The following is a 16,916-nucleotide window of genomic DNA, read 5'->3' on the forward strand; positions in this document are numbered from 1 at the left end:
ATTTTTTGCAGGATCTTTTCTATTTGTGCAGGTTGTCCCATCATATCTTCCATTTTCTCCTCCTTCCTCTCAATTTCTGCATCTTCTTTCTTTTGCTAATACTTCTTCTCTGTTCTATTTTTACTAAAGGCATCCCAATGCACAAAGCTATCCACTTTGTGAGGGCCGAGGGGGGGTTGTATTTGTATGCAGCCTTTCCCTTTCTGTAAAAAGGCTACTTCCACAACATGAACCCATGACCTTCCAATCATAAATGAGTTAATCTTACCTTTGCTACCAGGATTTACCCTCCCTCTACTCTATTTTTATTATTATGTCTTTTCTTTTTAAGCGCCTCGCATGTCAAAGGAAGCTCCATAAGTCCAGGCTACATCAATATACAGCTTTATGAGTATCGTATCCTGTACTAACTAGACACCTAACTCAAAAGACCACTTCACCCACTAGTTCACACAGTACAAATGCAGCAAACCCTTTCAGGTTAACTAAGTTGCTTTTTGGAACCTGGCTGGACTCAACATTTCCCTATATTAAGTTAGTACACATCTGAAACCTCAGATTAGGGTAGTGCAAAATCATTCTCCAATGGCAACAACCAATAATGATAATGGTGATGTCACAGAAAGCATACCTTAACAATGAGGCAACACTCAATAAAATTATCATATTCAATAGCCTTACTCCTTCCACCAGTTTTATCAAACTTGGACACCAGCAATTCCAAAACAACTGGTGAAACTGCAAATCCAAGGCTCAGCAGTGCCTCTCGCAGTTCTCCCATTTCAATCTTGCCACTTCGGTCCCTATCAAATTTCTCAAAGATTGACTGAAACAATGAAATCCAAACAAACTTTTAAGTTATGAGGATTCAATGAATAAAAATTCACAAATTTCAACACAGATGACAAAACTAGATGACTCAACATACCCTCCAGTTCTGGAGACTGTAATACAAAGCTGTGAATTCCTTTGGTCCTGTTTCCAATTCACCATAAAATAAGTTTCAGCATCTAATACTTCAATTGGTATAGAGTAAGAGCAATTTAAATAACACTACAAACAAAATCCTCCCCCCCCCCCCCCCCCCAAACTGCATCCCGTGCCACTGAAAAAACAAAAAAATTGGAATGATAAAAAGGAGAATCAAGATTGATAAGCATCTATACTTTGATTAAATGGCTAATTTTAAATTATGAACTATAAGAACTTATAATGGAGCTGGAAAAATAAAAAATGGACCAGAATAGGGTCTGCGGTTGAGACCAATCACACAATAAATCCAGCTTAGGTCATATGCAAAAGCCTCCACTAAATCTTTACCCAAAACAACTAGAGCCTGAAAATTATCACTTCTCATATAATCATGAAGCAAATATAAACAAGAGAGATCCAAAAGGATGGCAAGAGGAAAAAATGAAAGAAAATTAAATTTATAATGCTACCTGACCAAGCCCGACCACTAAGTCCAGTATGGACATGAGTTGAGTAAAATTTTACAGTATAGAGTTTTGTAACTTACCACCGTATTTATTTATTTATGTATTTTGCAGTAAATACCTCTTACTCGTGATTTTAAGGAAAAACATACAAAACCTAGCAGTCCAAATTTATAATGGTACCTGACGAAGCCCAACCACTCAATCCAGTGTGGACATGAGTAGAGTAATATTTTACAGTATAGGGTTTTGTAACTTACCAATGTATTTATTTATTTATGTATTTTGCAGTAAATACCTCTTACTCATGATTTTAAGGAAATACATACAAAACCTTGCAGTCCTAAAGTTTAACATATAGCCGGGAGTTCCATACTTTCAAGTACCCCAAAGTATTCAAATCTTTTCAAAACGTACTTAAACTCCCCATGATTTATAATAATAAGTACCACTTGCTATATCCATAAATGTGTTAAATGATACTAGACAGTTGTCTGTCATGAGACATGTCATTTGTGAGTGGTGAAATTCATACAAATAATCTTTATTGCTATTTCAGACAACCATGTGATTGAATGTATCAAATACTTCTGGTTAAAAGGAAGTTGCTTCCATCCCTTGTACAAACTTCACATCAAGTTTCTAGATGATAAAGCAATATTTCATTATTTTTATAATCAAATAGATAATAAACAAAAAGCTTTTTGTGGATGTCATGTACCTGGGGTATACTGTAATAAACAGAATTTAGCTGTAGTTGATGCAATAAGTAATTGTACACGGGTAGAAGAGGCGTGTAATACATAGGCGGTTATCAAATCAGGTGGGAACCTATGTGTATGGCATGTGCGGGAAGGCTATAAATTGAGGCCGACCCTACTATTGGAGGCATCCAGAATTTGAATGAAATTCTCTGATTCCCTCACATTTCCCTCTCAATTCTCCTACTCCCTCTCTATCTCTTTGTTTCTCTAATTCACTCTCCCTCACTTTCGAGAGATTTATCTTGTTTCGCACTGTGATCTCTCTCCTCTTGGAAGAGATCAGACTCCAATCATTGTTAGACCCTTGCGGATCTGACAGTGGAATTTTTTTTTTTAATTATACAATTTTTTTTTAATTTTGATTTAGTGTCAGAATATAGTTTTTTGCCAAACTAGTATCGACTACCATCTGAAACTGGGCCGAACAAGACCCATTGGTTCAACCAGTGGATCAAGGCCAACGAGAGATCCGCTAGTTGAACCAGGGGGTCTCTCCCTAGCCTAGACTCCCTGGTTTAACTAGCAGGTCTTAGCCAACACTTAGGAATTGTTTTGCTAAGTGTTGAAAAATATAGGGTGCATTTGGTGTGGCTTAAGGTGGAACTAACACTTAAGCTTATGAATGTTTCTGAGAAACTCGCTTATGAAAAGCTTGTAACGCTTTTGATGCAATAATATCAAAAGTTATTTATTAATGAGCTTTTGATTTTTTTCCTCTTCAAGTGCTCCTAGAAGCCCAAAAAATGGTAGTTTTTTATTTGAAAAGTTCCTTATAGAATGGTAACCAAACACCTAGATTTTTCTACTGGCTTCCAACAGCAGAAGCAGCTAACTAAAAAGCTGATACCAAACAAGCCCACGGTATAGTGGTCAGCCTATGATCCACTGGTTGAACTAGCGTGTCTAGGCGACTAGGCCAAAAGAGAGACCTCCTGGTTCAATCAATTGAGTTCTCTTCTAGGCCTAGACGTTAAACCCAGCTTCAGATAGCTTCAGATACATCTAATGCTAATTTGGTAAATACATATATATATATATATATATCCTGATGCTAAATCAAATTAAAATAAAATTTAATTTATTAAAAAAATATGCTTTTCCAGATGGCCCTACAGCTTTCCAAGAGAAATCAAGCCGAGGTCTCAATTACTAATAAAACTGGCCCCACATTACCAGATGGATTCCCCTCTCAAAACGCATCAACCATGTGAAATGCCTTAGGGAGACCATCGAGTCAAAAAAAGATCCACTCAACCCAGAAATTATTGGAGAACTAAACACCTAATGGTTCAATCATTACCCCATCCAGCTCGACCCAAAAACGAGACTTTATGAAAAGGCACAAAAGGCAGGGGCGTCACGGCCATTTCACAGCATTAAAGGGCCCCCAGTGCGGCGCTTGCATAAAGATATACCTCAAGTTGTATCTATCTGCCCTAAATCAAACGCCACAAGTCAAGTCAAATTGCCCAACATAATCTACTTTACGCCGGGACGTTTCGTCCCCGCCCGGACCTACTGCAATATGCCGGATGCAAAGGTTACTGTTTGCCTTCTTTTCATACTTCTGCCAACCGGATCAGATTAGCAAATAGTAGTCAAGTATTCGCTTCCAAGTAATGGATTAAGTAACATGCACAATTCCCCGAAGAAGTAAATGATAGGTCCAGTTATCTAATAGCTCCCGGAACCACAACTTAAATACCTGAAATGCTAGATATCGCCCTCCAATCACTTCAAGAATACAAAATCCATATGGAAAATGTACGCATACACACTTGTGTGTGTGTGTGTGTGTGTGTGTGTGTGTGTAGAGAGAGAGAGAGCTGACCAATTTTTCTAGCATTAGAATTGGTGAAGAGATACATAAGAAGATGAACAGTCCTGAGGCTGAAACTCTGGTTGTAAGAAGACAGGGCTCTCTGCAACTCGTGGTCGTCAATTAAACCGCTCCCGTCCTGATCGGCAATCTGGAAGCACGCGATTATGTTCGGATCCGTGCCGGGAGGAAAGGACGACGGCACCAGCGAGGCGAAAGGACCGCCATAGGGCGGCGCAGCCTGAGGGTAGCCGTGAGGAGCGGCCGAAGGCGGTGGCGGATGACCGCCATACGCGTAAGGTTTATCGCCGACCTTCTGCGGCTTGTCGGCGGGCGCGTAAGGGGCGGACGGGGCGCCGTAGGGCGTCGCCACCGGTGTGTAAGGCTGTTGACCCGGCGGTGGGGCGGCGGAGTAGGGCTGAGACGGCGAAGGGGCGTAGCCGTAGCCGTAACCGTAGCGGGAAGGATTATGTGGATAGCCGGACATCTTCGGCAGTTCAGATTCCAGACTGATTTGATTTTCCAGTTCTGATTGAATCGGAACGGTGTGGATCTCATATGGAAGCTGGAATTGAAACTGTGGGCTCAGAGTTGTCTATTATTACGAAACTACCATTTTACATTTCAATAGAGACCATATTTTGAATCGAAATTAAATATAACGAAAATCAACAGCTGAGAGTGAGAGTTGCGTTAGTTTTAGTTTTATGTTTTTGTTATTCAAATTGACAGCTGAGGATGAAAACAAAAATTAAATATATAAGTTAGTTTTAATGAAAAAATATATATATAAACATGCAAAGAGTTTGTAGTATTTTAAATTAAAAAAGTAAGGTCAAACATACATGTGGAAGCTAATACTTAATTCCCAATGATTTATGGCTTTTCTTAATTGGATAAATTAATTTTAGAGCCCTCAAAAAGTTTCACTAAAACAGAGCCGGTGTTATCTTATATAATTTTTTAAAGATACTTCCTCTAATAATGTAAATCTAATTTAATACATCTTTCGAATAATAAAAATAGTTATAATAAATTTTGAAAAACAAACTATGCTCTATTACTTATATCACGAATGTTACCTTCAATATATTCTTGGGTAAATTAGTCACATTTTTTTCTAATTTTAACTATTTAACTCGGCATAAGCTAAGCTTTAAAATTGAGCACAATATTATTTTAGTTGCTAATATTGTTAAATAAATTGACTAAATACCCCCTTAAATTTTGGGTCTTTAACCAGAACATCTTCTGAATTGTGGATATTTAGGTTAAACACCAAATGAACTTTTATTTTTTTTATCAAAATCTTTAACCTTTTTTAAAAAAGTTCAATCCCTAATATTTGATCATTGAGTTACAAGAGAGAGAGAGAGAGAGAGTTACTGGAAACATGAAAATTTGAGACGATCTCTTGCCACCTTCAAGCTCCGTCTCTAGCCATTATCTTTGCCTCCGAGCACCAGTGCCACACCACGCTTGATCCTTGTCATCTCACCTTCAAGTCCCATCTCTAGCCACCATCTTTGCCTCCACACCACGCTTGATCCTTGTCATCTCACCTTCAAGTCCCATCTCTAGCCACCATCTTTGCCTCCCCACCACTACTGCCACATCATTCCCCCTCTCCCTTTTTACTTTACTGTTCCTCTTTCAACAGCCATATCACATTTATCTCATTGCCCATTCCCCCTCTCCCTTTTTACTTTTCTGTTCCTCTTTCGACAGCCATATCACATTTATCTCATTGCCCATCTCTCTCTCTCTCTCTCCCCTCGTCTTCATTTTTCTCTCTCAATCAAACATTTTCTATCTCGACCCTTTGCCACCATCAATAACCAATGCAATTATAGTGGAATAATACTATTTGTACCGATAGACCTTTGACAAGGATTTAAATAACTATTTTGTCCCTTCTACTCTTCTCACAATAACTATTTTACCCTTTTCACTCTTCTCTCTCCCCTTCCCCCTCCAACACCACCCCTCAAAGCCTTTCTCTAGTCGTTGCCTCACCCTCGCCACTCGTCACTACCTCGTACTGGTTGCTCACCGTTTGCGATGCATCCTTATTTGACCGACCGTCGCCGCCCACTGCATTCTCGCCTAGTCTACTACCGTTGCAAAAGGCAAAGTAAGGAGGCAGTGGCAAGCGTCAAGTGCGAGGCAGCGGCGAGTGGCGAGGCGAAGACGATTGTGAGAAGCGATGCTAGAGGGGAAATGGGAGAAAGAATAGCGGTTGCTAGAGGGGGAAGCGAAGAAATATGAGAGAAGAGGAGATGAGAAAATATCGCAAATTTATTGCAATAAGTCCTCCAATTTGTCGCAAGAACATCTACTTGTAAACCCCCTACGAAACCCCCATATACAAATATCATGACTCATTAGAGTAAGCCACCATCAATCGCCCTACTTGCTTTGCTTTAAATAAGCACTAGTATGATAATACGAGCAAAAATAAAAATTTTACGATGTATTAGATACACACAGCGAAATATAATATATATGTCATACAGAGGTTGGGTATTTAAACAACACGCATATTCAACAATTGAACATAAATAAATACATATCTGTTGTCCAATGTAAAGTTAGAGTACATAAACAATTTATTACTGAGACTGTATCCACATCACCTTGTGGTGATCCTAGTCTATCCATACCTATTATGTCGAATAGTATCGTTCTGATTACTTTTTCCCGTGCTAGACATAGAGGTTTCGCGTATCACCAGTACCCGCGTCTCAAAATTATATGTGTGACCTTCATACGTATAATTTCTATGACAGCATAATATTTTCAAAGAAAAAAGAAGAACAATAAAACTACGTAGGGAGATAGAGAGAGAAAATAAGGGGTCACCTCTTTTTAATCAATCCCCTATTTCCCTTTTTCTTTTCTTCCTTTTCCCAATACAATTTATTCCTCACGTTCGTCGCCCTCTCTTAATAATTCTGCAATCATTAAGAGATTATTATGCAATTTCATTATACACTTTTACTATGCACTATACACTATGCATTATTGGCTTGAAAGGGTAAGAATTAACTTTTGACCAATCACTTCCAGAGATATTTTAGGCATATGATGTTGATATTAAACGCAATACTATATGGTGTGTGATTTTTTAGGTTCACTGCCTGCTAGCAATCAGATAATACCAAAAACCCTTTCAGTATTGGTTAACCCTTTGACCCATCACTGAAACTTCTCCAAATCGCAATGACGTTTCGAGAATTCCTAAATAGCGCCTAGTAGCGGTTCATGACAGTATAGGTTTCATGACAGTATAGGTGGTAGTGAAGTCTCACTTCAAATGAACATATTACAGTTGACGATTACCGTGTGCTATAATCCTTTTATCATCTAACGTCTCGACTGAGTGAGAGTCATTAAACGATAAACTGATAAACTCAATAACTATGTGTCAAACCTCATTAATATTACCAAATGACACCTTAGGAAACACATTTCCGAACTTTCAATCTGCCTTGACCATGGGTTGTCCTGTCACATTAATTGTAAATCACATAAAACGTTTACTACATCAAATACTGACGAGAGCAACGGATCATATTCTCAGCACCTGTCTCTAATACCAGCAATATGGAATCACATAGATAAACGTTCTCACCTCCCAATTGGATGGTTCAGCTCGTTAGCAAATCCCATACATCAATACACAAAATAATTGTGTCAGTGCAAGTCTAAAGATCAACACACCATCGCAACTTGATAACTCGACCATTATCCACCATGTTATGTGGTCAGTCATCTGTATTAAATTCAGTTGATCGTTCCCCAACTACTATCCACAGGTCTACTAGCAACATCTCATGTCATATGGCGTGTGAGACATCATCCCCCATCGATATCCCCATACCGAACAAGGTAGTAACCTTTGTGTTAGTCCATACTCAATTAATCGAAGTCCCCATCTAAAGATTCTAAGGATTAGAAATAATTTAAGAAGTTATGTTACCAAATAATCTTGTCATATAATCTCAACACTATGAGAATAAAATTCTCACAAAGAAAATCTAGAAACTTATTCATATAATTGATTAGAGAAAATATGAATGAAAAAAAATATATTTTTTATAAATTTATATAAAAATACAATTAATGCATTACAAACAAACTCACTAGATATTATTCAAATATAACATTAAGACACACAACACTAACACAACCTCTACCATGACGGTCCTTTTATGCCTCTTATAAGAGTTTTCATATCATAAATTATAAAAAAAAATTTAAATCAAAGAACTTATTTGAAAACTAAAATTGCTCATAACATAAATTATGAGAATTTGAGTTATATTAAGACATAATTCAGTTGATCAAAATTAATAGCGCTTGAATCTCACAATTTTGTCTAAATTGCTCTTAGTTTGGATATATCGAGTTTTATGACCTAACATAAAGAGTTTAAATAGGACTTTGACCTATTAGATAAAGTTGTCTAAACCAAAAAAAAAAAAAAAAAAAGCCCCTAAGAACTTTAAATATCAAAAGTATTTATTTGTTAGAATAATAACCTAAATGACACAAGATATGATAGAATTTCCCATTCTCAAATTTCATGCGGTGTCTTAAAGAAGCAGAAGGAGAGTTGGGGGGGGGGGGGGGGGAGATCATAAAAACTTGAAATATTAAAAATAAATTATATAAAATGCATGTAACAATGACTTAAATTAAATAAGACTTGACGGGATTTATTCTTTTCTTAATTCCTCTGTGTGTCAGTGACTCACGCTATTGACGAAGTACCCAGCACGTCAACAATTCCTAAAACATTGCGATAATGATTATTAGGTTGAGGCAACCTAGCTATAGAGTATAGACCACGTCAACCAAATTATCTAGGTTTCAAATATTATTTTAGAGTGTGTTTCGTCGCATATTTATTATATAAAATGTATAATTATTATAATATTTTTTATAGAAATAATCAAATTTTTTTAATTTTTTTATGAAAAAATATGTATGGTACAAACATTTTAAAATTTTTTTTTCATGAAATTAATTTTCTAATGGAGTGGGGTGATTTTTATTTTCTAGGTAAATTTTACCTAGAATTAAATTTTAGATAATACAATCTAACACATCCTTACTGTTTTTTCTTTCTCTGTTTAATTTTGAGAAGATCATTTTTTAATAACTCTCGATACTTGTATTCTAGATTATATTATAGAAGATAAATCGCAAGTTAAGTTTTTAGGCTTTACACAAAACAAAGATCGAATTCGCAACCTATTAAATTAATATTGACATATTATTCATCGGACCGCTCGACCTGTGCCCTAAGAACCTTTCTCGGTTTAACCTCATAAAATCAAGTGAGGCTCAAGACTCTAGTTATTTTTCATGTATAAAAAAAAAAAAAATCATGATTTTTTATAAAAAAAATACTATAATTTTAGAAATAATACAACTTTTAAATTATAAATTTATCTGTTTTGCATTCTTAGCATATGATAAAAAGTAATAAATATACGTTGTTTGAAAATAAGGCATGTTTGTTACATTTTCTTTTTAAATTTAAAATGCTCTTCTTAATTGTTAGTGATGCATGAGAGGATAAAATAAATCTATTATTAATTAATAAAAACGCTTTAAATTTAAAAATAATATGTAACAAATACACATTATTTAAAGATAAAATATATTTGCTACCGCTTGTCTTTTGCCAAGCACAAAATACAAAAACCCTTTAAATTTAATTATAAGCAGCAATTCTGTATTTTTAATTATAAGACAGGGGCAATTCTGTATTTTTAATTATAAGGGGTACCACCGTTTACACTTGGGGTGCGTTTGATAGGCATGGAAAATGAGGGTGGAATTCGAATTCCATCTAAATTCCAAGAAATTCTATCAAACACCTTTTCAATTCCATGGAATTCGAATTCCATCTTAGTTCAAAAAGTGTAAATTTTCCTTGAAATCAAGGAATCGGAATTTACTAAAGTGTAAATTTTCCTTGAAATCAAGGAATCGAAATTTCTAAGAGTTGGGGTGAGAATTGGAATTCCATGGAATTGAAATTTCATCCTTATTTTCCACCTCTATCAAACGCACCCTTAGGGTGTGTTTGATTGCAAGGGTGAAATTTGAGTGGAAAAAAAATGAATTCCAGAGAATTGAATTGTAGGGAAAATGAATTTTTGAAAATTGAAAATTTAAGTTGTTTGATTGGTATAATTTTCTACCTAAAAAATGATGTTATTTTCTATTTTTTGGTATTTGATTGATAATATTTTTCATAGAATTAGATCATTTTCCTGGCATTTCGTGTTTGATAAGCATTATTTTTCATGGAAAATGACACATTTTTCATGGAATTCAATGGTGAAAATGTATTAAAAAATATTAAATCTTGTAAAAAAAATTAAAATAATAACATATTTTAAATTAATTAAATTATTTTCTCAAAGAAATAAAATTACAAAATTATTTTTGTTTTGTTTTTCAAAAAAATAATTTATATGTGATTTGGCATATTTTCTTTTTATACATTTATATTTATTAATTATTAAAAATATAAAATATAAAATAATTTACAAACCCTCCCCCACCCACCTTCCCTTCTCCTTCATCCCCAACTTTGCCCACCCATTGCCCTTCTCAATTGTCAAGAAAATTTCATCTCCTCTCCCCAAGGAATTTGATTTCCATGGTTTGAAAGAAAATGATCTCACGTGACCATTAATGAGAAAGTGAGTTCTTTGGGAAAAAAAATACTATCAAACAATGCAAAAGTTAAAAATTGGATAGAAAAGTTACCTTTTTTCTTGAAAAATTCGGGCTATCAAACGCACCCTTAGGGGTTTTTGATAGAGGTGGAAAATGAGTGTAGAATTCTAATTTCATGGAATTCCAATTCTCACTTCAATTCCTAGAAATTTCAATCCCTTGATTTCAAGGAAAATTTTCAGTTTTTTGAATTAAGATGGAATTCGAATTCTATGAAATTGAATAATTATTTGATAAAATTTCTTAAAATATAGATAAAATTTAAATTCCACCCTCATTTTTCACACCTGTCAAACACATTCTTAGTGGCCCACTTGCAGAGTTTGAATATGCTATGCGCAAATCTCAAAATGACAAATTAGTTTGATTTTTCTTCTCTAAGTCAACTCTTACCTTGGGTTGTCGAACTTCCTATGACTTTCTTTCAGAGAATTTATAAAAATAAAAAGGTTATTTAGAGATTTAATTTTGATATTTATAATGATATTTTATATTATATTAATATAAATATACAAAATATTAACTAAAATATTTAAATAATATTTTCATTATAAGAAATATATAATAAATAATGCGCTTAATACCTCATAAATTTTAGCTGAACGTGCCTAAGTATTATTGATATTTGAAAAAATATTAATGATTATTCTTGTATTTTAATAATATATATTATAACCTTTTATTATTAGTTTGTATTAACGTTCGTAGTTGGTCGATCATAGTTCGTCGGCCCATAATGAAAGAATCAACACCAATGCAAAGAAGAGAAACAAATAGAATAAATAATAAGTCACAGACTGAAAAATATTTACGTGGTTTGATTAGAATGATATCTAGTTCTCGACTGTTCTTTGATTATTCTGACAGAGTAACATAATGTTATTCTTGTTTTCCCTTTACAATGGTTTTTAACTCCAATTTATAGTGTGGGGTATTTATAATTTTCATAAAATCTAAAATGAGAAGATAATATTATAGAGACAATATGTCCTTATCAGCTCTATAAAATTAGAAATAGATTCTGCATTATCATAGATTTGATTTGTCTCAGATAAAACAAATGGACATCGCCTCCGATTATTCCGTGGTCTTTTTGTTATGTATCATTGAACGGTTCGGCCAGCGAGCTAAAAGTATCGCTAGGAGCTTGTTTGGTTCCACGGTCTGAGCTCGAATTTCGGCAATGTGCGACCTTACTCTGACGATCTCGGCCTTGGACCCGTTGAGTTTCAGGAGATTAGGCCGGCCTGCTAGATCGAGTCCTTCCCATAAAAAGAGATCCAAAAAATACCGTAACAATTAGTTTTAATTAAAAATTTAAAATGTCAAAATGTCTTTATACTTTAAATTTTTTTTTTCTATTATCTCTCATGTCTTTCTCAACCCTCTTTCTTGTTTCCCACGTAACACCCAATAACAAAACAAATGCAAAGTCATCTCCCATTTTTTCTCCTTTCTCAGCCCTCTTTCTTGTTTCCCACGTAACACCACACCCAATAACAAAACAAATGCAAAGTCATCTCCCATTTTTTATCCTTACCCCCTCTCTCTCTCTCTCTCTCTCTCTCTCTCTCTCCAACAATAATCCTATTGGTAACAAGGAACCACCATCAGTATAACCCCTATGGGATAGCTTAGAGGTGGAAGTGGGAAATGATGGTAAGGACATCACAGGTTCGAGTGATAGGAGGAGTAACTTGAAAACAAGCGATGTAATTTTTGTTGGACTGTGAGTTGTTGGAGCCAATACTGACTCTGCTGATTGAGATCAGACCCGAATGTACCCCTCCTGTGATTCTTAGGGGGTCATATATAGGCCCAAGATTAGGGGAGCGTAAGCACCGATGCCTGAATTATTAAAAAAAAAAAAAAATGGGGTCATGCTTTTTAACATCAATTTTACTAAAGAAGTGTTGAACGCATCATCCTTGTCGCGTATTGTTTTGTCATAACCAACAACTTTAACTTTAATCAAGATTATCTATAATATCTTGAACATTGGAAGGCCAATTACATATCACTAATGGTGTGTGTTAATTATCACGGCATGCAAAATCTATTTTACAAACTGATCTCTTTATCTTTGTCTCCACAACAAATCAATCTCTCTGTCATTTTCGTGATCGATCTCTCCCCTTTCTCAATCTCTCTCTCACCCATTTTGCCTATTTGACACCCCACTGGGGTTTGATTTGTATATATAATTGTACCATCAAAGGGTTCAATTGTTTTTTTTTTTCAATGATGAGCAAGTTTACTGTTGCATGCAACATATATAGCTTAGGGTTTCATCAACCAACTTGAGAGGTTATTATTTTTCTTCTCCCTCACCTCCCCCGTCTATCCCTATCTATTTTCAACGATGGAAATAAAGGTAATAGTAACAATCGCGAGGGGAGAGACAGCGTGAGAGAAAGTAAGGTTAAAGTGGTTATTTTATCTAATTTTTTAATAAATATTGTCATTTTATAATGTTGAGAAGAATAATGTTATTTATTTAGATCGGAGATGAATTTTCAATATAAGTGATATTTTTTTATTAGACAATAAAAAGATGTAAATGTCAATATTTATTATGCACGCTTTCATTACCTAATCAAAAGGTGCCACTTAGATTGGAGATCCATCTCGAATCTAAATCAGTAACATTATTCATAAAGAAAGAATAAAAAAGTTTAAATAGTTTTTTTATATTATCTTTTAAAAAAAGGTGACTGTGATTTTTATAATAGTCTCTCCAATTAGTTAAGCCAAACTTTATGGGTGATTATTTAATTTACTTAAATAAGAATAAAAAAATCAATAACATTTATTTTCTAAAAAAAATCAATAATATTAAACAAGTTAAATTTCTTTAAACCAAAACTAAAAACAAAAGTACAAACTAGAAGTTATGTGAAACAACTCATAGAAAATTAATTACTTTTTAGTAAAAAAAAAAATTTGGCAATACTTTATACGCGAAATCTAGTATTTACACATTTAATAAAATAGATTTATATAACTAAAAAGTCAAAAACGAGATTTTTTGAAATTACAATCCCTAAACAAAGACATCACTGCTGTTTCTCAACTACAAATTGGGAGAAAATTGCTCTCTCTATTTGCCTTTGATGGTAAGATTTAATGGAGATATTCTCCATTATGTGTAAAACATATACATATACGATACAATTGATTTGAATTTGATCTACGAAGTCAATAGTTTCAAATATATTTAATTGATGATTTTATAGTGATTAGCAAAATCAATCTTTTGTTAAAAGATTGGGGATTTAAAAGGAAATTTAATAAATTGATTTGATGAATATTCTCCCAACCCTTTAAAAAAACAAGAATTCGTGTTTAAGAGTTGTCCCGTAGAAAGAAAATTGACTTATTCCTAACATATATTTAAAAGATTGAGGATATTAATAAATTAGATTAATATAATTAGTTATAATTAAAAAGTCAAAAGTGAGATTTTTTTTTTTTATTACAATCCTTAAATAAAGACATCGCCACTAGTTGTCAACTAAAAAATAGGAGAAAATTACTCTTTCTATTTTCCTTGGATTGTAAGAAAGGAGATATTCTCTTTTATGTGTAAAGCATATATATACGATACAATTGATTTGAATTTGGTCTACAAAATCAATATCTTTTATAGTATATAATTGATGATTTTACATTGATTAGCAAAATCCCCTTTTATTAAAAGATTGGGAATTTAGAAGGAAATTTTAATAAATTGTGTTGATGAATAGTTTCAAAAGGCTTTGGAAACCCAAAAACTTGCCTTATATAAGAGTTGTCCTATAAAAAAAAGATGGATTTATACACAAGACATTCATTTTGGGTGCAAATTAGTGAGATTGGGAGAAATAATGGCATCTCCTAAGATATATTTGTTTGGAGCATTCAGTCTTCTTTCTTTACTCCTTGTTGCTGGTCGCTATGGTTTGCCTCAATTCGACAAACACGGTGTTCCTTCAGGTGGAAGTAACGATACCAATCGACATCGTCCCCCCGTTTATATTATAATAGAGAAACACGGAGTTCCTTCAGGTGGAAGTAATGATACCAATCGGCACCGCCCTCCTGCTTATATCGTAATAGAGAAACACGGAGTTCCTTCAGGTGGAAGTAATGATACCAATCGACATCGTCCTCCTTCTTATATTGTAACAGAGAAACACGATGTTCCTTCAGGTGGAAGTAACGATACCAATCGACATCGTCCTCCTGCTTATATCGTAATAGAGAAACACGAAGTTCCTTCAAGCGGAAGTAATGATACCAATCGACATCGTCCTCCTTCTTATATTGTAACAGAGAAACATGATGTTCCTTCAAATGGAAGTAACAATACCAATTGACATCGTCCTCCTGCTTATGGTGAAAGTAAAGATGCTAATCAACATCATTCTCCCACTTACAATATAATAAAGAGACACGATGTTCCTTCAAACGGAAGCAACAACACCAATCGACACCTTACTCTTGCTAAAGAGTCATTCCCTACTAGTTTCAACAATATTACAAGCGACAACCAATTTGGAAATTAGTGATAGTGTCTATGAGTCATTTGATAGCAAGTTTTGAGTCATGATTATTATAATATTGAAAAAAAAAAATCTGGCTTACTGGTTATTGTTAAGGTGTTTAAAGCTTTGGCTTTTATATCATGGTGAATAAATTCGTTTTTCTTTCCTTGTATCGTGTGAAATATGACTCTTATGATTACTTTAGGGATTGATATACTGATTATTTTATTTTTGTCTTTTATTAAACAAAAGAAAAGCTAATATATTTTTGTTCAGAACTTAGAATGATTCACACTATATAGGTCATGGATTAAAATAAGTGGATGGATGATAGTAGTTAATATGGTATTTAAAAGAGTACAAAAGATGATGATGAGGATTGTCACTATAGAATAATGTGTTACAACGAAAGGGACCATAAATTTTTTAACACCATTTAAAATAGATTAAAATATAAAAGAAAGAACAAAAATATAGATATGAGGCCATTTAATAAGTCAATTGATCAAACACATTAGTATATCTTTTCATGATTTTAACACTCTCAAATTCTTAAATTATTATTAGTTAAATAGAAAAATTATTATATGGTAGTTGCCAATAATGTATCAAATAAGGTATTGAATTTGCTATTGATATATATAATATGATATCTGTAGTTAGCGGTACCAAAATATTGCTTCAGATTCACAATAAATCATAAAATATATAAACATAAAAAATGTTTTAATAAAATATCATAATCCTACATAAACATGTATAGTCTGAACAAAATAATAATTTTGCCTAAAAAACATACATAGTATTTCCGTCTTTTGCACAACTTTGAAATTAGTGGTTGATTTCTTTTTATTGTTTTCAGATTATTTTTAATTTTTAGTTTTTCAAAATAATAAAAATATGTTTATTTTTATATTTTCAAAAATAAAAAAAAATTATAAAAAAAAAAACTCAAAACAATAAAAAGTCATTTTGGCTATTAACACACTCGAAATTTTCAAAACACAAAAAATATTACAAATAAAAAGAATGTGTTTTCAACAATCTCATAATGTAAAATTAAAAATAAATTTAAAACTAAAAACTAAAGTAAAAAAGATCAATCCCAGTTTTGACTTTTGCCTTTATTAGTTAAGTGAGAATAAAACATTACGAAAAATAAAATAAAAAATTAGATTATTAAGAAAGAAATAAATTCCTTGAAATTGGTACTGAATAATACCCTGATCTGTCGTTATTTGGATTGGATCGTTACCAAAAATATTTATTATTGTTTTGTTATAGTACAGTACATACCGTCACATAACTAGTACTAATATATTATGATATTAAGAGCTATGGTAACATGCAAGAATTTCATAATTTTAGTTGTTAAAGAGAATATTAGACTTCTTATATTGATTCAAACAAAAAAAGGAGGGAATATTGGTTTTGGATTCTCCTAATAAAAGAGACCACAGGCTAACACAATAAGCTTGTAAGATAAAACATTAAGACACTCGCATAGCATTTGTCAAGTGATTTGGTCACAATAAATTAAACTGTTAATAAATAAAAAGGGCAAGATCATAACAAAAATAAAAATAATATAGTAAACTTATTTTTAAAA

General features: G+C 33.3%; 1 protein-coding gene across 3 annotated transcripts in view; it reads right to left on the reverse strand.

Annotated features, from left to right (window-relative positions):
- The window catches only part of LOC127790007 (calcium-binding protein CBP-like), a 79,038-nt gene extending 74,478 nt beyond the window's left edge, over positions 1-4,560 (reverse strand). For 2 of the 3 annotated variants that reach the window (XM_052319205.1, XM_052319204.1), the window contains exons 1-3: positions 4,032-4,560; positions 929-975; positions 632-826 (exon numbers count right to left, since the gene is read on the reverse strand). In XM_052319205.1, coding sequence (XP_052175165.1) covers positions 632-826; positions 929-975; positions 4,032-4,506 — 717 coding nt within the window. In that variant the 5' untranslated portion in view covers positions 4,507-4,560. The remainder of the gene's footprint in view (positions 1-631; positions 827-928; positions 976-4,031) is intronic. The other variant, XM_052319203.1, reaches the window with a different exon arrangement.
- Between the last annotated feature and the right edge of the window lie 12,356 nt (positions 4,561-16,916).

This window comes from Diospyros lotus, chromosome 14, assembly GCF_014633365.1.
Source record: "Diospyros lotus cultivar Yz01 chromosome 14, ASM1463336v1, whole genome shotgun sequence".
NCBI classification, from domain to species: Eukaryota; Viridiplantae; Streptophyta; class Magnoliopsida; order Ericales; family Ebenaceae; genus Diospyros; species Diospyros lotus.